This window comes from Bombus pascuorum, chromosome 6, assembly GCF_905332965.1.
Source record: "Bombus pascuorum chromosome 6, iyBomPasc1.1, whole genome shotgun sequence".
In the NCBI taxonomy this organism is placed as follows: Eukaryota; Metazoa; Arthropoda; class Insecta; order Hymenoptera; family Apidae; genus Bombus; species Bombus pascuorum.
In genome coordinates, this window is record NC_083493.1 from 446,686 (window position 1) to 467,997 (window position 21,312).

At 35.7% G+C, this 21,312-nt stretch overlaps 1 protein-coding gene across 1 annotated transcript in view; it reads right to left on the bottom strand.

Annotated features, from left to right (window-relative positions):
* LOC132908344 (HIRA-interacting protein 3) overlaps window positions 1–21,312 on the bottom strand; it is an 86,252-nt gene that overhangs the window by 14,444 nt on the left and 50,496 nt on the right. Inside the window, exon 3 of the mRNA XM_060962288.1 lies at window positions 20,969–21,099. Coding sequence (XP_060818271.1) covers window positions 20,969–21,099 — 131 coding nt within the window. The remainder of the gene's footprint in view (window positions 1–20,968; window positions 21,100–21,312) is intronic.

Here is a 21,312-nt window from a genome sequence, read left to right on the forward strand (position 1 = left end):
AGAGCGTTAACGAGGATTGCGCGTAATCGGGAATAATTGCGTTATCGTGAGTAGGACAAAAGGCGACTCGCTGCGATTATGAGACATCAAAATGAAACGAAAATACTCTAGACTTATTGAGTCGTTCGTTATTTTACTACGTTCCACTGCTCTTAAGGATGAAAAAACGTTATATAAACGATAAATGTAGGTTCCAAAAACAAGATATAGACACAAAGCCTAAGATATAGACACATTTTCGTCGAATTTCAAACACTGTCATCATTTCTTTTGTTAAAAATAAATAATATGTTAGAGCAAGTTGTGTTTACATCGAAGACACTGTGTTTCGTAGTAAACTGGTATGTATCTAAACATTTCACAGTGAAGATAGTGCTATCTGAATGATTTGTTTTAATAATGAGTGGACAGATATTCCCTTTATGTATGTCAGCTAAAGGAAACGTCAGAAAAGTTCAGCGTCTCCATCAGCAGATTCAGAAACGATGTCCTGCTAAAAGAACTTTTACTTCGGTGCATTTTAGCTACGACAGTGAGTTAACGCACCATATTTTGAAGTATCTGTACTTTTCACAGATGAAATAAAATTTACACGAGAGACTAATGTCAATTTTCATAACCGATAGCTATCTATGAATTATACTATGAATAAATGAAAATTCATATACCGTTAATCAATTTCGAGAGCAATATCAGTTTTCATGTAACATATGAGCTGGAATTATTGGTGACTTTTTTATTTTACCATCTTTTTTTCCGTCTATACTTAACTGTAGAAATTAAGCACGATTTTTGGAATATGATCTTTCTACACTGTTAGATGACATGTAGTCGGAACGTGGTCTGTGCATGACGGTGCTCCAACACATTTTAGTGGAACTGTCTTAATAGAAATTACACTAGCTGATAGATTGGCAGAGGAGGACTAATTGCCTGGTCTGCACGACTTAAATCCGGACGTCTTAAAAGTTCGGTTTATGATAATAATGCTATTGATAACCTGGAAATACTAAAAAATTAGATCATCGCTGGATGTAAAGTAATTCGAAATACACCAGGAATTTTCGAACGTCTTCGACAATCTTTGAAACGACGACGTTACGTCGATGTGTAGCATATATTCTTAAAGGAGATTATTTTCAGCAATTTCTTTTAAGTAAGTTTCAAACATTCTTACAAAAATTATAATATTATACTCGTAAAGTGTCTATATCTCCGAAAGAACATATTTTGGACCTGTGTATATATGACCTTTTCTAATCATTAAGAATAGTGGAATACGGTACTAATGTTTGGCCAGCTACTTCTTTGTCATCCTGTATACCGAATTCTAATCTATATGTATATTCAATAAAGGAAAAGGAAGTTTGTGATATCTTATGATTGCTTTCATTTTCCGTACACGTCAATTTTTCCTCTCGCTGTCGCCCACGGGTCGCCCGGCAGACGGCAAGCATATATTCAGTTTCCTGTCACGTATGCTGACAAAGAAACCCGCGAACCTTTACTCGTCTTCTGTTCTACGCGATATCGATAAGAAGATGGGGATAAGGTCGAGCAGAGAAGAAAGGAGAAAAGAATAAGTAGATTTCCCATCCGATTCTTCTAGCGAATAAACCTTCGAGACACTTGCCCCTTTGCTCGTACGACTTTTTCTTCGACTTTTTCTAACCGCGTCTCCGTCTTTGACTTTTCTACGTTTCGCACGTTTTCTTTTTTTCATCTGCTGTTCCATTGATTCGTTGTTTTCGTGCTGTTGCTTTTCATCAGAGAAATGGAAGGAAAAGCACACAACCGACGCCGCATAGCCAACCAGCTTTGTACAGGAACGGAATTCTGTTTACCAAGCGATGAGAGATACGGAGACGCGAATAAAACACGACGGATCGAATATTTTTTCACGAGCCCCCGTATAGGCAGGATGCAGTTTAGGATGGCTCCAATTCTAAAGAAGCAAAAAGAGGCAACGGAGATATCTACGTCTAAAAGGGAACTGGTTGATCCGTCAAACTTTGGAATTTCTGGAAAATTTGTTTTACTTGTACAAGATATCGATGGAAGCAGTACGTAAAACTTCTATCTTGTGCGCAAGTATTTTTTAAACTTTAGCGAGTTTTTATTATTTATTAGATGTTTATTAAGCTTCAATCGTATTAACACGTTCATCGCCCAGCGTGATTCGGCTAAGTTTCCTGCGAAACCCAAATATGACCGCCGATACGCAGAACGTAAATAGAGCGACAAGCAGGAATGCATCGTTTATCACCTTCGATTCATTGTTTATCCCCCTTGATACATTGTTTATCATCTTCTATTCATTGTAAAGAAAAGATTATTTATTTCTGAAATGAAGGAAGCGATAAGCTTTCCAGCTAGAGTATTCCGAGGGATCTCATGGCAGATATCTCAGATCTTTTATTTAGTGGAGAAGCATACTTGTGAGACGTACATCAGTGATATTTTCATCCTCAAAATATTTAGTAAACAGCGTGAAAATATATTTGAAAGTGAGGAAAGTAGTGATGACGGAGTCTATAACTATTGCTCGAAGTGCCCAAAATCACCCCAAATGTGTTTGGAATGTTTTAACGAATACCATGCGATATAGAATAATGTAATATATTATCCAGAATATAAATTAATAAAAAGTATGGTATAATGTGTTTTTAATATTTTTATGCTGTATATCCTATATATAATATCGTATATTTAATTAACTCGAACAAGATGAGCGTCACCATACTTTGGTGACGAGGCCCCCACGGAAGTATCCCCGTCACATAGATATGTGCGACGTGGTGACGAACGTGTTAATTCGTTTAAAAATGTCAGAAAATGGATCTTCATTTTTTTTTTATAAATTCTACGCTTGCATACTACTTCGACGATGTTACCGAAGTTCTTGTACTTTAAACGATCAAACCTATTCTCTATATTTCGAAACTTATAGAAAATAAGCAGAAAGTTTTCGCAAGTAGTTGGTTAACGGGTTTTCATGAAAGTTCTATGTTTGAGATTATATCATCCCGCTACTGTGTTCTTGGTTTTTCTTATTCATATTTTTCGAAAATTAACGTTTCGATCGATAAACTTCTTTACGAATAAATAAACGTTTGCTGCTTTCCACTCCGTGTCTAAACGAGTACGAGCAAAGAATCATTTGTCTGTATTCTGTATGCATTGCATTACTCTGTTCTCAGCGTTCGATCGAGAATTAAGCTAGTTTTCACATCTCCCCCTCCCCCCACGAACTCTTACGATGAACGGATATCAAGTAGGTGCTTGATATGCTTGCATAGTTTTCGAATTGATCCACATTATGCCACAGATATATCAAAAGAATGACGCGCGAGAAATAGATCCGTAAAGCTCTTTTTTTCAAAGTGGAACGTGATTTGATACCAAGTGACGATAAAAGTAAGACGAAATAAGACAATTCGATGTCTGTTAATAATTCGAGTAATATTTTTCAAAACGTGATCGATACAAATACGTTGAAACAAAAACGGAACAAAAGCATGATATTTCTTACGAAATCATTAAAAGATTTAGTAAGTTAAAATTTATTTAAATTATTTAAACTGATATAACGTACCTCTTACATCTCTATGTTTTCAAGGATACATCTTTAGAACAATGAAAATCCATATCCAATATTTAAATCACCATTTTCGCCGAGAATTAATTCTAACAGCAAATTACTACCGACTAGATCTACCATAGCACATTCTCCGCAATTCGTTCTAGTCAAGATTTCTCATTGCACGCTAGCAGCTATGATTGTGCCTTCTTCATTGGAAGAATTGTGTCAATATTGTTTCTCGTGGTCTATTTTCTACACACGTTGACACGGATTCTTCACGGTTGCTCACCGGAGGAGAAACTTCTTCTTATCGGATCTCCTCCTAACCGTTTTTGCTAAGTGAATATGCACCTGTGAGCTTTCCCCCTTTTTTGTTCTTAACTTAACCTATATCATATCTCCATGAGAGCGTGCTCGTCCCTTTCGTTCCATGGAAACAAATTTTATTTCTTTTTCTTTTTTTGATTTTTTCCCCTGTACGATATAAGTCTCAACGATCGGAAAATTTCATTCCACTATATTGTCTCTCGAACGCTATTTAAAAACAACGAATCCTTTGTCGTCGCGTCAGGATCTTTCCTCCTTTTATTCGATCTTTCGGTTTACACCGTACCGGCTGGAAGTTAGATAGAATTGATATGTAAAGCTGAAGCACGCTGGTATCAGCGTGAAACGCCAATACATAAATCTTCGAATAGGATTGCTTCTCCATTATTGTGTTTCATGTTCTTTTCGGGAAAGCCATTGCTATAGTGAGCCACGGTGATATATGGATCGACGATTTTTTTGAAAAATTTGTACGTCGTTCGCGCTGCTTTGTTTTCTCTTTATTTATAGACGCTCGTTGATGTAAGGATTTTTAAGTCTTTTTTCTCGCACGAGGTTGTTCGTAATTCTTATTAAGATCAATAAAACGTGGAATTTTTTCGAAATACATGTGAAATATAAAGGAGCTTCATTTTGTATGCTATAAGTAAAAATAAATAGCCTTGAAAAACTAACGAATATTACGATTTAAAAATGTTTAACGCGCGGGAAAAAGATAAGAAGCGAAAGTTGCCATGCGAGTACGAGATGTAAAATGTTGGCAATATGATTTTAGAGAGTCACGTGATAATGGAACATTGAAAACGGCAAATAAAAATAGCAGTATTTCCATTTTCACATTTTTGCTATGCATAAATTTAAAAATCATAGCAATTTCTTGGCGCACTTTCCAACGACATAAAACAAATTTCTCTGTGTACATTCTTCCACTTCGATTACAGTCGGCGATATTTTTCCTCATTGTATTTGAATTCCTTTGAAGGAACACTAGCAAGAAACAGCATGCGGTAGGATGTAGTAATAAGTTTGTCCAGCTTACACTTTGATACATATCGAATGTAAGAATCCTCAATTAATTTATCGGCAAAACGTAGAAAGGTGGGCAGTAGTATGCGATGAACGTTCGTTGGCGCTCGATCAAAATCATTCGATCGAGACTTCAGTCTCGATCAAAATAAGAAGCAATTCTTGATAAATCCTAAAAAGGCCCAGAAACGTAAAGGTACTTGTTAGAAGGAGCCCTTGAACTTTGGTCGACCATGTTCGAGGCTCGGATCAAAAGGTCGCAGAACGAACGTCGCTAAAAATTTTGAGCTGTTTATCGATCGTAGCTCGCTAGAGCGCCGTAACACGCATTACAACCGCGACCCACTTTCTGTGAGCAACTTTTTTTATGATTTTCTGTTTCCTTGCTCTCTTATGCGCGTTCGAACCTCAAAACGCCTCCGCCAGGATGCAACTTTTCAACTGAAAAGTTTTATATTGCAGAACTTTTGAATAGATCCAACATTCTCCTTTTCTTTTCTCTCTCTCTCTCTCTCTCTCTCTCTCTCTCTCTCTCTCTCTCTCTCGCACACGCTCTTTCTTCGAGAGTACTATCAACTCTCATAAAAAAGCAGAAAAAAAGCGAACGGATTCGTTGCGTGCTCCGACCTTTGCGTACACTCGTACTGCTCGGCGAAGTTTAAGGTCAGGTTAACACGAAAGCGTTTCAACGATCCTCTCAGCCGGATATAGCAGAGGGGAAAAAATCCACAATCCCATCGAGCGATTGTTGGTTACCGTTTTATTTCGCATGGAAATACGGTCGATCGATCGGCGAGTTGTGAGTGACCAGTCGGATGAAGCGAAATAATGTAATTGTTTCTTTTTTCCTTTTTCGGTAGAATCCAGGTAACTGGTATAAACGAACAAACTTGATGGATTAGATTGAAGCGGTACAATGTGTTGAAATAGGTACAGGTGTAAGTGTAGGTGTATGATAGGACTGTGAATAGGGATGACACGATTCGTACTTTCTTCAGTTAACAAGTTAATCGATACTAAATTAACACATAAACAGAATTCTATTAGCAATTGTAAATAATAAAGTAACTTAAATTGTTAGGTATTATTCAACATTGCAAAAATCGATCGTCAAAAATTTTTCTGCAATAAACTTTTTTACGTTTAGAATAAACGAATGACCGAGATATCAAGCGAATAGATGTTACGGCGTCAATGAAATTTTTCATTACTATCATGTCTCCTCATGGCAAGAAACTTAAACAGGGAGACGAAGACAAAAGGGATCTTTTCCTTCGATACAACGGTGGAAAATAAATTGAGTTTTCTACTCCTACAACATCAAGAAAGAGCAAAGTTTGAAGCAATTGGCCGTGCTCGATAGTTTTGAAAATTTGTCACTAGTGTTATTTGTTAGTTAAAGATAGTGTTAACACTATTATTGAAAAATTATCGCTGAAAATATTTAAAATTATTATCGAAATTTTGTTGTTTCCTTTATTCTCTGTAACATTTTCTATTTTTACACTCTTATTTCTGGAATTTTGATAATGGGAAGGTGAGACTAAGATCGCTGGAAGCGAACTATAGATCTTACTGGTTTATCATCCAACCGAAGGAAATAATGCGTCTTCGACGTGCGGAGGCATCTATACAGTTCCTGATGCGCGGATATCCATATCGAAATTTGGATGCTCTCGAACCTGTCGAACTCAGATGTTCAGGACGCGTCTCGATAATTCGTACTGTAGCCGATCACGGATATCAACAACAGGATTTAATCTGTTACACCAGCTGACATCACCGAACCCATATCTGGCTCGATTTTAGATTCTCAGAACGCGATAACATTATCAACCTTTCTCGATGCACGCCGCCGCGAGATATTCATCACTGCTGCGAATCTCGCTCGATACATCCATGAATTGGTTACGTTCATGTTGTATTGTCCATAATGTTCTCCAGGTTATGGTATAGGCCTCTTTTACGATTGCGACTAGTCGTACACGACTTTAAAATCCATTGTCGAATTTGCTACAATTTCCATTTGTGTTGCCGCGACCAAAGATCAAGGTGTGACTCACTGCAACGGATCAGTCACGTGCGATTCCAAAATATATGGAATACATACTTACTATACGCACATTCAGAACAATCGCGCACGGTTGAACATCATTTTGCTGCTAGAAGTGTGAGAACTCCTCACTGAGGATGTTTTAATACATGATATTATTAAGTTATAATACCTTTAATATAAATAATTAATATTATAACGATGAGAAGTTTTCTATCGTGATATTACACATATGTTTGGTTGTTAATATTTGACAGAAACCAAAAATTTAATTACTTTATTCATATTCCTTTACCAACAATTTTTTCGTTTAGTATTAATACAATACAACTTTTTATAAGGAATGCCATGAGAGATTGATTAATGTGTTAAAAAATGTATGGTTCTATTAAAAAGAATGAAGCTGACCTTCGTTCAGCGTCGCGTGTGACTAGTCGCACGTGGAAAAGAGCCCATAGTGTACTAGAAATGAATTCGAGGGTTTTTTTTGTAAATATGTAGCCGTCGACACTTCATCTTGCAACACAGGAGTAAAAATGCTTACAAAGAAATAATATTTCTACTTATAAAAAAATTAATTAATTTGAGAGCTCGAAAATAAAACTCTTTTCAAGCATTACTCATAAGAGCAAACTACAACCGATTAAATCTGCTTCAGTATATCTTTCGCGACTCATTTCAATCAGAGTTCTTTATTGCACGCGATCAAGCTCGATTGCTCCTCCTTGCTGAGAATCGCACCGGTCTTATGTAATATCTCGCGATCTATTTTCTAAACACGTTGGGGTGGTATATATCCAATTAGAACCTTAGCGTCGCTTTATTCAAGAGTCGCGCGCTTTGTTTCTCAAGAATTTTTCTTAAAATTAAATATAATAGTCTATTAAAAATAATAGACTATGAAATATTGTAACAGAAGCTCAAAAAATTCTTCGTATTTTAAAGTTGCTACACGGGCAAATGTTCGTAACTATAGAATTTGCGAATTATCATTTAGATATTCTTTCAGGGTCATCTACGGAATTCGAAGATACTTCGCAGATATCGTTATCAAAAGGGAACTAAGAAATATACGTGATCAGTGTCAAAGGACAATATTACTTGCGACGCCTCGGACACGTTCGAATTTCGTTTAGCGTTCAAATGTCGAAAGGAACAAGGTTCTATATGAAAAAGGCAGGTTGAACGGGATCAAGGAATACGTGAAAGATCTAAGCGAAACGACAGGTACTCACATATGTACTTTGCTAATTTTGTAATGGTACGTATGTATACAAATAACTACGTAAGCATTTCTTACCAATGTTACACCATGTTTCTCTCGGATAATTATATATTCTATAAATATCGATTTGTTTCACGCAAGCCACTTTAAAACTGTTCTAAATAATTGAAACTTCTTATTTTGCGTTTGTAAGTTTCGCTCTCGACCAACTTGTTAGTTCCACTACATTAACGCTTACAATGAAAAATCGCATTTTTTATGTAACCAAACGTAAGGTTTCGCGTTTTAACCGAGATTCAGATAATCGTCGGGTGAAATTGTTATTAATCGAGTGAAAATTAATTTAAATTTACTAATTTAAATAATTAAAATAGCGAAGATATTCGTAGAGATCTATATTTAAATATAAGTTTTAAGCAACGTTGAAAACAATTGATTGCTGTATAAACCAACTATAGGATACTCTATAAAATATTTCTCCTTTTCGATTATAGTTCATCGCAGCTGAAAGTTCATTACCGTTCCTACATTCATCAGCGAGTAATTTCATTATTTTATCGTGTGAATATGCCGTATTGATTTAATTAAACTGCTTCACTGTTTCTTATGTCGGTGAAATAATTACTAATTAGCCGACGATAACTACAAAAGATATACAAAATATTTTTGTAACGTTCCAATTTTCGAGAAGCCATCCTACGAAGAAAAAACACGGAACGACAAAAACAAAAATTATGTCTCCACGAGTAAACGCGACTTGTATTGAATTTGGATCTTAGAGCTTCTAACGACGATCCATTCATCTAATCATGTCACCATCGCAATCAAAAGCAAGCGACGTTAAAAGATATAAGAAGGAGTTTAACAGTAAGAACTGTCCACTCAAAACTAATAGCCACAGCTACTTCCATTAGGAAGTATAATGGAATAAAACTTCCAACAATTTACGAAATTTAGAAAATCTGTACATCGTATTCGCCGCTGTGTGAAACGCGTAAAAAATGAAAATTCTTGGTGCAAAACTTAAACATTAAGCATTTTATTATCGATGTTTTCTCAAGTTTGTAAGTCCTTGCGATAAATTGCATCAACTGTTTCAGCGTCTTCAGCGCAGACAGAAATTTCCATTAAATTCAAGGCATTCACTGAATTAGTGGTTTGACACCTAAACATGGAAAAGTGACTATTCACATCTCTCAGCGAATTCATACCTTGTAGAACTAGGTTAGCCAAATCTGATGTGTTTCCGAGTGGAGAGAGCTGTCGGTTAAGTGGATATCCAGCTTGGTGAGATTAGAATCGATAACGAAACGCTTGCCAAAATGGTTTCGGTAATACGAGAGTGCGATTTTATATTCCATTATAAGCTGTGACAAGTGCATTTCAATATTCATTTTATTTAGATGAAGCTGATTTCTGGTGAAAGTTCCAGACATGATAAATCATTGTTTTACGTTAAAATGGTAAAGCAACACGAATGTCGATACACATAAATATGAATTTATCGTCTGCATTGTATTTATTAGGAGGAGTCGTGAGAGATTTCAATCTAGCTATTTATTTATTTGGCATCGAAAAATTATCGTCGTTTAGTTCGCTTCATTTATACAAAAGATTACTAACTATAAAGCATTACGAATTAACGTTTGGACATTGGGACTTAAAAATTTGACATACAAATTTTTCGAATTTTCATAGCGTTATATAGTGATGTCATCCGATGAAGGATAACGTCGTTAGTATCCAAATCCACGTACTCGATAATAGATAGATGTTTAAGGGGAAGAAACCGTGCCAAGTTGATTTCTTGGCTGGAACAGAAATATGATAACTCAACTTTAAAGAGAACGGTATGTGCACATATGTATTTCTTATGTGAAAAGGTTACGGATGTTCCGTTTTACATAACTTCTCGCATACATCAAATATTATCTTCTTAATAAAAATTCATTTCGCTTTATATGCATACTTCTTATCGTCGCGAATAGAAGAACATTTTCTCGTTTCTATAGAAATCTGTGTCAAAGGCGATAGAGGATTCTTCGCGTTAGTCCGACATTGTTTGTCTATCATTTTGTCTTTGACTATCATGTGCGTTAGGCAAACGAGCAATTTGTCCTTTGAGATACGGATTAACCGAAAGGTCTCAGGCAAATAAGCGTGAAGTTCGAACTGTGATGATAACGGAAGAAATGATAATAAAACGTATTACTGTGATCTTGGAGGTGATGCGTCGTTGCTCGACCGGAAACTGACGTATCTTCGAATACTTAAGAATTGTATTATGCACTTGAGAGCAATCGCTTGGTTAAAGTTTCGATAATTTGGTGTTGGAACGCAGAAACTCGTTTCTGATTACATTGACAAATTCCAATGTTCGATAAAAGTTCCTACGCGCCTGGAAAATTCTACTTCATGTATAGAGAATTTAATGACAAACGAGAAACGTAGATCGAGTTATTGGTTTGATCGACGACCCTCACTACGATTCAAAATTACTAATTCTATTCGTTAAACTCTTCTGCATGATATTTTTACCTAACGCGGAACGAATAACATTAACTTACACATATCCATACTATTCATTGACATCGCGATCATGATTCAAGAACAAAATTAAATATATAGTATATACTTCGCCAATGCAGATGGGTTAATAACTGCATTATTACTAGAAGAGTAAATTGCTTTCGTTAATTTGATGTGCAACGTATCGAGAACATTGCCATTGCAATCGATGTGTGGGCATCACGAATACACATGAAATGCTCGAGTGATTACAGCAACGAGGTCAACATTAGCAGTGGTAATCCCTGAAGATACGCTGGAATTGCTGCTTAACAAAATCGTAAGCGTTTCACGAGAGCGATTACTCGATGAATTATGTATTTCCTTTGGACCGCTCGTGGATTCAATAGTTACAATTTAGTTATGGTCAGACGCCATATAATCTCGTATTATTATTATATCGCTTAATAGATTCTCGAAGCTTCTACGTGTACGAGGTACGTCGTTAAGCTACACAACATATAAAAATAGTTTAAAATAATATTACACAACAAATTATTTTATGATTTTTTTATATGCATACTTTTATAACTTGTTACCTGTAACGCGTTACATTACGTAGCGTGCACGCAGCTTTAAACTTGTATGATAAAATGGCCGTTCGAACTACATTCGAGATGTTAACTCTCGTCGCTTTGCGGCATCGTTTGGTTTTCTGAAACGCGTATAGGTCTTCAAAACGTTTCTGTCGAGCAGAAATTCATTCAACGGTGGATAGAAAGAGCAGAACGGATGCATCATTCCTGACATCAATTGTAAGTCGAAGAGGCAAGAAAGAACGAAGGAGAAGAATTCAGATCCCATAGTCGGACGGAGTTGATGAAGAAAAATGGCGACCCGATAATAGGAAAGGAACATTCCCTCGTGCTTTTTTTCTCTCCTCGTCCTTTATTTCCGTTTCTTTCGTTCTTATCAATGATTTTATTTAACTGACCATCTAGTTTTCTCTTTTTCGTTTTGACGCGTAAACTCCGACTTTTTCTTGCATTTTGATTCCATCTGTTTCTTCTGGAACGGCGTTTGAGTTTCGGTTGTTTTTTACCAGTAAATATCAATTCAGCGTTTCCCGAACGGTCTTAAAAATTCACCTCTACATCGATTTAACGATACAAAATTTCCATTTCCCTCCCTTTTTACGAAATCCGTAGCTGGAAGACAGCATACCAATAACTTATAACGAACAAACCTAATAAAAACTTTTCTAACATCCGTTGCTATATCCTATACGGTACATTGTTTCCTGCGTCTCGAAATTAGTGTTACTTCTGTAACCTTATCCGTCCCATTTGTCTGCTCAATTTTTCCGGTTCTCTAAACGCATCAATTGCGCTCTTTGCACCTTTCCAATACTCGCCCCGTTTCTTCTGCTTTCAACCTTCTTTTCCTTTCACTCTTCTTCGCTATTTTTGCATTTTTCCTTTTCCTCCTTTCTTTTTTCTCTTTTGATGTTCTCCATCTCCGTTTCACTGATTGCGGTCCCTCCTATTTTATGTATCTGTCTCTCGTACAGTGACGCGTTTTCTTCTATGCACGTGTATCAATAGCTGCTAGCTAGAGCGTGGGCACAACCAAAAGAAACTTTCTCGCGGCAATGCAAACGTAGCGTAGGAACAAACGGTGCTTGTAATAAAGGATACAAACATTTGCAGCTGCGGTTACGGCGTGACCTACACAGAGAACTGCCGGCCAACGGATATGTGTACGTACATACTTTTGATAGCATTCAATATGCGATCTTTTGTTACCCGTTGTCGAGAAAGAGTCCGTTTCGTTTATAGCGTCATCCTCTTTTCTGTATTTTTTAGCTTCTGTTGTTTGACTTCACGTCCGCAATAAAGGTGCAAAAACTTGGACTAAAATCAATGCGTTTCCGCGAATTGATTGGATTAATCGCCGTAGCAAATTTTACCTTTGGTTTTTATCGGAGTTACCGGTGTCCTTGCGTGTGCTAAGTCCATAAAAATACTCCTTACCTTGTACTGTATTTTTAGAAAAATTTCAGTAAGTGGGACAGTGTACCGTCTAATTTGGAATAGTTTATGAATTTTTTATTCGTCTAATAAACTTCTAACTCTTTTTAGAAATCTCGTTTTAATTGCATATCTAATATTTTAACTATGAAAGCTCTAGAATAAAGAGTCCAGAAGTTAAATCGGTTTTCTTTTTTATTTAATTTAATATATATTTATATATTGGTATATTTGTTATGTACTCGAATGTAAAATAACGGCTTAATCTCCGTTTTATAACATCATAAAGATTTTATTAACAGACTCGCAAACAAATCCACTCGTTCTAAATAACAGATCATAAAAGACATCACAATATGTAACAAAAGTTACGGTCCAAATATTGGAGTGAAAAATGACTACAATAAACTGGTTACTCAAAGAGAAGAAAATAATGCAAACACGAGAATAAATAAACAAATCAAAAATAAAATAGCGTTGTGCCTGTAGTTCTATGTTTTATAATATCGTAGCATGCGACTCATAGTATAACTACATAAATGTAAGTGTAATAGTATACCTATATATTTATGTGCATAACTAGAGTGCGAGGCAACTTCCAATTTTACTCTCTGTACTTTTATATTTTCCAAGATTCGATTTTCTTCGATAGCGGGTCGTATAAAATTCTGAAATCTCCGAACTGCGTTCGCTCATTCTGCAATCAGATCTACTTCGCAGAGATCCAACGCGGCGTTAATCAAATATAAAATATATATAACGCAGTGTAAGAATTTATAAAAAGAACCGACGGTCGTGGAAAACGAAACACAAGGAACATTAAAAAATCGCGTATCGTTGTGAATTCTTCGCACATATTTTAATTTCAATATTTATCTCATTCTCGCGTCTGTTTTCCCCGCCGACTCGTGTAATGTATTTACAGCAGAAATTTTCTGCAGATGCATCGGAAATCGATACCAGAGCCAATTGGATTTTTACGCTTCTCATCGATTTCTATACTGAACGAAACAATAAAACATAGCATATAAATCGGAATTAAAACAAAGAAACCTTCCCTGGGCCTAGATTTATTCACACGACACGATATCGAGCGGTTAAAGTGTATTTTATTAGCCCACGAATAATTGGATTGGCGTGCTCTGTAATACGTCGATCGTTGTTGGAAGAAACGCGGCGACTTAAAAGTATTTTCTCGCGTGACACCCTCCAATCCGTGTAGGATTTGCAACTTACCCCTTCAACTTCAACGTCATTTTCTAAAAACACACAGGGAAGCCTGGATACTCAACGCTTTCCCCTGATTGCTCGTACTATCGTTTAAGATATGGACGTTAGTCTTTTAAGGAAATTAAAAAAGGAAAGATCGCGGCAGATCGCGTTGCAGAGAATATTTGTTGATAAGTCCGATACGAAGTCGATTTAAGGACTTCATGAACGAAAAAGAACGTTAAGCCTTGTTTCTTTTACGTGAAATAACGTTATTCATAATGTTAACCTTCTTTTAGAAAATATTTCGTTTTAATAATTCAAAATAAAAAATACGAATCTTCGCATGGAATCATTAACGAGAGATTAAATTGCTTGTCAATCATAAGCTTGATTTACAGTGAAATATAACTTCGTCAGAAATTTATCGATCATTGAATTTCACGCTAATCTCTGCTAGTAATGAATTTTCATCACGACTGACGACAGCAAGATCGATGTTGACATCTATGTATATGTGATAAGTGTATCCTAATTATCGATTAATGCACTGCAGCTGTGGAATCTAAACGAAGAAACACGGTAGTTAATTCCATTAGACTCGATACACAGCGTCGCGGGCGTTGCGATACCGCTGTACCATTGTCATAGGTTAGGCTAGGTCTTAGTAATGGGTCGGATCTTAGGACTGTTACGCACTTTCGGCCAATCGCCGGCGACCATGATGGACTCATTGAAGTAATCAGCTGGTACGCGGCTAGTCGTCGACTTTAGTCATGGTTTTTGGTCGCCCGGTAATCTAGTCGTAACGTTTCTTCAATAAATGCGATCTTGTAATGGTCGATTTATCAGAAGGTTCCCGGCTAGAAAACGTGTATTACCAGTTAATAGGTTATTACATAAAACCATTCCGAGCGCGTGTCTAACATATTGCGCTATGGACTTACACAAGTTGCTCCTACAATAACCATCAGCTATTCATACGAATAGCACGTGATGCAAGATACTTTGTTTCTTTGTACGTAGCGCTTGTATCGTACGCTGTGTTAGATATTCATCTGGGCATTATTTCACGCATTAGGCTGGTGCATATCAAATGCCGTTTTTCGAGAGTTTAAATTTGACGAACGAATATTATATATCCATAAAATACTGTCTTGTCGTCGATCGTTATTAACCATATTAATAACGAATAAGCGAGACAAACAATGACACACATAGCCATAATTGCTTTTGTTCGTTATTTTCATTCTATTCTGCAAACCGCGTGTGCAAATGTTCGTGCGTATCAACGAACGTCTATCAAGTTTAACATCGCCAACTGCACTTTCAGACATCTTCTATTTTGCGCTCATTCGTGTCATGCGTTTCGAATTTTGACGTTTTAATTAGTAGCATTTCAATTCACCATAGAGATTATGAACCCGCGAAATAAGTAGAGCGAACGAAATCGCCTCGGTATGTTTCTCGAAATATTTATTTATAAATTGGATGGTTACAACTCTGATCGAGAAACAGTTGCCCTCGCTTCTCCTCCTTTGAAACTAACAAGTTTATCGAACAAATTTTAAGATTCTGAAATTGATTTCGAAGCTTTTTGATATTATCGCACCATGTTTTAGACAGTTAGGAATTGAAGTCGGAATCGGAGTTCAGAAGGAATTTCTAATCACCGGAGCCAGAGGTGAAGATGGTAGAAAATATACCGACTCCGACTTCGTGTTGGTAAATTTTACAAAAATCAAAAATATGCACGAAATTATTAAAACTTGTAATAAAATTATTTATATATTAATCAAAAATACTTTGTATCTCTGTATTTATAAAAGTATAAGATATAGATAATCCTCTAATGTAGTAATAATAAGTAATATAGAATGGCTGTTACATTTCTACGAGATTTCGTGTTATACAAAACTGTAAATATTGAATTATAAATATCGAGCTTACTGTTTTTCGCATTAGAAAGAAAATTTATATAATATATTTTACCGTATATAACAAATATCTTTCTTCTCTACTGGCGCCTTTATCTTCATCATTTTTTTCCTTTATTTGCTTTCACTGTTAGCATAGTTTTAGTTTTTCATACTCTATATAATATATATGTAAATGTACTGTTTACTAAGTATTAATAATTTAATTATTTACATACATGTATAATTAGTATGTCAATAATTTATCATAGATGTTGTCCGGAGTCGGAAATAAAAGAAGGAGGAATCGGAATGGGAGTCGGGAATTTTGATTGTGCACTCCGTAGTTTTAATTTTAGGGTCGATACAACTTCGAAACACGTGCGCAACAAATGTACATGCTACGTATCTCCACCAGAGATTTAGATCAACTAGTATCTATCGTTACTCACGTGGCTGAATAAAATACAAGCCTGAAAGCAATGATCACATAACTTTTTGAGTCAACCGCATCCCACGCGATACAGTCTACGAAAAGTTGCCCGAACAAAGTTTGGACAGCGCGAGATAATGTCACGAAAGTAACGAAGCGTGACTCTACCTTGCAATTAGCTCGCTGGCGGACAGAGTGGATTACCCCTTCCTTTTTTACACGTGCTCCTCCTTCCTCTTTCGGCCGACCCTTCAAGTTACACCACAGCACACGAAATAATCTTCCAATCACACCAGTCGAACGATACGAAAGCGAGTTTCTTCTTCCTTCCTTTTTAGCGTTTCTTTATATCTCTCTTCTTTTAAAAGACTAGCGATCAATTATTTAGTTCGTGCCATGCTTTTGACCAAGAATACGCGATTGTCCGTTTGGAATTAATACTAGCGAGCTTCATGCGATATTCCATGAATTCTTTAGCGAATGAACGTCATAGAGCGACGTTCATACGAATGTCGATGAATCCTCTCTCTCGTCGTTGCGCCCAAAAAAAATTTTAATTTTAGGTCGTACCAGTAATATGCATTATAAATTTTCGAAGGCAAAAATTTCATTGAATCTCTTGATCCCCTAAATGCGCTTTGATGAATTTTTTCTCCTGAATAATCTGCGTACTCCGTAAATACAAAATTATCTTCTTACATTCTTTAAATCGCTGGACAAATCTCGTATGAAACAATTACGATTACATGTTTTTACAAGTATGTATTATATCTATAACAGCTATGTAATTCTAGAATAAAAATTTCCTGGAAGTTTATAGCAATATTATAAACAGCAGTTGTGGCATAATTACGGACGTAAATCTAATTATAGTAATGAAAAAATTGGAACTTGATGAAGATATTGTTTTCGTCGGAGAAATATTTCGTCAGATTATTTCAAAGAACAAAAGTTAACATTGCCTTTCTCGTGTTTTCTGGTGTCTCGATTGCTTCGGAAGAAAACTTGTTGACTGTGTTATTTTTTTCTGTACTTTGCTCACTCCTCAAAAGTATGAAGAAAAGAACAGACTCTATTTCACGGCTATTGCAAACTATCGTATCATAAAGATAAATGAAAACATTCGCCCGCTTTCCATTTGAATAATTTTTTTAGGTATAAATATCACATACTTAAACATACATTTTTCTACTTTTATACGCTTTTCGAATCAAAATTGGTATATCGCTGTTATCAACAACATTTTCTCTCGTAAAAATGCATTCAGCTTACGATTGCTGCAAGTGTATACATTATACGCATGACCCATATTCACTAGTCGGGAACAAAAGTAAAGTACGGTGACAGGATACTATAGAGAAGATCAATCTTTATGAATCGCTATGAAATGTTTCAGTGCGGAAGAATTTCCACAATCCACATTAATATCACATTTTTCATATCGAAAAGTGATTTTTCATCGAGCCTGCCGCTGTATTACATATACATGAATTCACGCGACTCATATAATCGAATCGGCCGATAGCGTTATTCTACACTTCTGGATCGGTGAAAACCTGCGAACAAATGTAGCCGCAAAATTCACCTTAACATTGAAATTCAAGGTGAAATCTTTTTCGTTGCATCGTATTCTACTCATCATGAGGATCATTACATGGTCGATAGGATTATGATCAAAGATACTATGGAGTCGATCTTCCCTTCTTCAAGTAGCTCGTTTGTCGAGAAGCAGATAAAATATGTATGTATTGTATGTATTGTATAGTAAGCATTAGTTATTGACAGAATGTTTTATAAAGATTTGAAAATCTTCTCATGTTTTAATTCTTAATTAAGTATGGATATCCGTATTCTCGCCATTATCGCAGAAATGTACTTTATCTGTTTAATTGAAAATAATTTTATTTATTATACAGATAATCTTCGATATGAATTGAATATATGTAACTGCTACGTTCGTTGCTCTACATCTTAGATACGTACTTTAGCAGAGTCATTTTTCTGAGCGATCGGTATTTCATAACATAAAATCCTAATCCTATAAGGTACCAGGTCTCTCTGTACCTCGTCCATGATAAAGCAAAGTACATCCTTGACAATGCATTTTTGCTTCAAGCGAACGACTGTTCTCAAGATACAAGACTTAAAAGCGTACCGCTAAAAACCGAATGACGGTCGAAATTCAGGAAACGAACTGACCCGTATCTTTTCCTAGATATACGGTGGTAGTAGTAAAAAAGATGCTAAGTCAGCGTCTGTCGCAGACCAGGCCGCGAACTTGAAGCTTGCGATGCAATGGGTCGTGGAAAATGCGTCATTACGCATGCGAAATTATGGTCAACGGCAAAAACTGGCATCAGTGTAAAACAAAAATTACTTTGAAAGGTAGAGTTTTTCGTTTCTGACCTGGAGATTTTAAGTATTGCAACCGCGTATGACGCGTATGGTAAAAGAAAGCCCGCTGTGACCTGATATTTTTGTAAATAAAAGTGCATGTGTCATGAGTAAATATGTTTGATAAAGAATTCTAGCGTGTGAACGTATGTAGGTGTGTGTGTATGAGCGTGAAAAGCCTTAAAAGAAAAAAAAAATGGTTGCTATGTCCAAAGGGCAAATGATCAAAGAATGAAGACTTGATTGAGCATAATAATTGTTACGTATAATTAAATTATTATAATCTATATCTACGTTTTATATCTTACACTTCACTGGTATATTTTTTATAATGAGCCCTACCTATAGATACAGCTTTAATAATTTTTTTATATTATCTCTGCCAGTAATATTTCGTTTCGAAATAGACTGCATTTCAATAAAAATTCAAAGAAACTAGAACGCTTGCTACTACGTGAAAAGAAATCTTCGATAAGAAATAGTATTACTTTTGAGGCAATATCTCTTTATTCTTTTAATCAGGATATATTGTACATATCCACTAAAAAAGGCAGGATTCCTCTTTCCATCTGCATTATGTCGTTAATGGAATTCAAGTGCTTATAAATTTCAAGCGAACGGATTTTGAGAAACTTAATAAACCACGCAGAAACGTTCCCCAATTGAAAGAAAATCAAAGATCCATTATCGAGATTAAAAAAAAGAGAGGAGAAACGAGGGAAAAGACAACACGACGATGAAGATGTTAGAAGTGTATCTACCTGATATCTGATTAAGAATTGGTCACGGTATAGTACGATATTACTTTCGATAATAGAATATCGATTTCCAATTAATCTCGAGAGGACGAACCATTGAATTTTAAACCAGCCGCACTTCAACGCCCATTATAATACGTACACCATGTACCTATATGGGTTGCAACCTAGTTACGAAAGCAGAAATCCTCAATGGAATGGAAACTTAGACGAGGAAAACCGGAGGAAACTTTAATGCCACAGTTTTCAAACAAGCTGCTACAGTCTCTAACTTTTTTCGTCTTGAGATTTGAAAATTTCAATCCCGAAAAATTTCCCTACGTTTCCACATTTGTATTATGTTTTTAAAATGATATTCTATGCTGCTATTCGATGTCAGTCGACATTACGTGTATGGTATCAAAGCCGGAATTTGTAATACGAATATATTTATTATTTACTATTACAAATAAAAAAAAATTCGTTGATCTTTATTTTCTTTTGTATTTGTTAGAAAATAGATGTGTGTACATCCGTATTGTACGAGCGAGGAATGACAGAGAGGAAGACACCATGAGACGAGCGCATCGCGTATGTATTGAATGAATGAATGTGCAATAAAACAGATTCATTCCTGTTTGAGATGTATAAAAGAATAGAGCAGTGTACGTTAATACTTCAAATTATTCTGTTACATATAAAATAGTTATTCTGTTGTATATAAATTTTGCATTTAGTAAAACGTTATATATTATTACTTTAAGAGTATTTCTTTCCGTTACATGCGTATACATATATCATTGTTGATCCTCGCAGCAAAGGAGAATAAATTCTATCGCCACGTGGATTATAGTTTAATTCCACAGCGAATAGAAACACATATAACGATGCTTGACTATAGCAGATTGTTGCAGGTTGTATAGGTCGATTACAACGTTCTACTAATAACGTAGGATATTGGTTTTATTAAAATATAATCTATTAAAATACATTTACCGCAAAAATGAAAGTTCGACTAGTGATAATGATATTAATTAATTAGTTGGCATAATACATTTCGTCAGAAAAATTTCACGTTTTAAAAACATTGTCTAACTTTCTAATTAAGTTATGCTATAAAATCGTATTACGTCTCTTTGATCGTTCCTTTCCTCTTTACTTGAACGTTTCCGAATTTATTAACTAAATTTCCATAAATTTTGCTTGTTCGAGCGATGTATAATTATATAAAATTCATTCTGTTTTTAATACAATAAGTTTCATTGCATACTGAACGCATTAAACGAATAAAATGACACAGAAATGTCGAATTTCAAGTACCAATTCAACGTTCCTATATAGTTCTTGTTCGTATCGAAATACTTTTTAAATAGAGTAAAAGAAGGGCTAAACATTCGGAATGCTTTTTCTTTTTGATATTTCCATTCATAAAATTATTCCATGTTTTCTTTTACCATATTTTCGATATCCGTGTTAGCGAGTTTCGTATTTTCTAAACGAATAAAAGAAATAAAATTGAGAACTCACCTTCTCCTCCATCTTGGAGACGACATTATCGACGGCATTCTCCGCCGATTTCGCAAGGGCTGTAGCTTGCTCCTTTCTCGACATGTGGCCACGGAAAGATGCCTGGATTTTGGTCGCCGCGTCACAAAGCTCTGTCAACCAAAGAGAAAAGTGCTCTTAAGTTAATGTCGATAGACGAACATAGGATCGATACGTTCTGATCTTGTCAAGTCGAGGAAACGGGATTCCAAGTTTCAAGCTTTTTGCACTGACAGTATGAAAGTGTCTTCCCACGAAAAACGGTTTTGGCATTGAGGAAATTTATTTTTAGAGCGAAACGTGATTCTCAGAATTTTATTTATTTC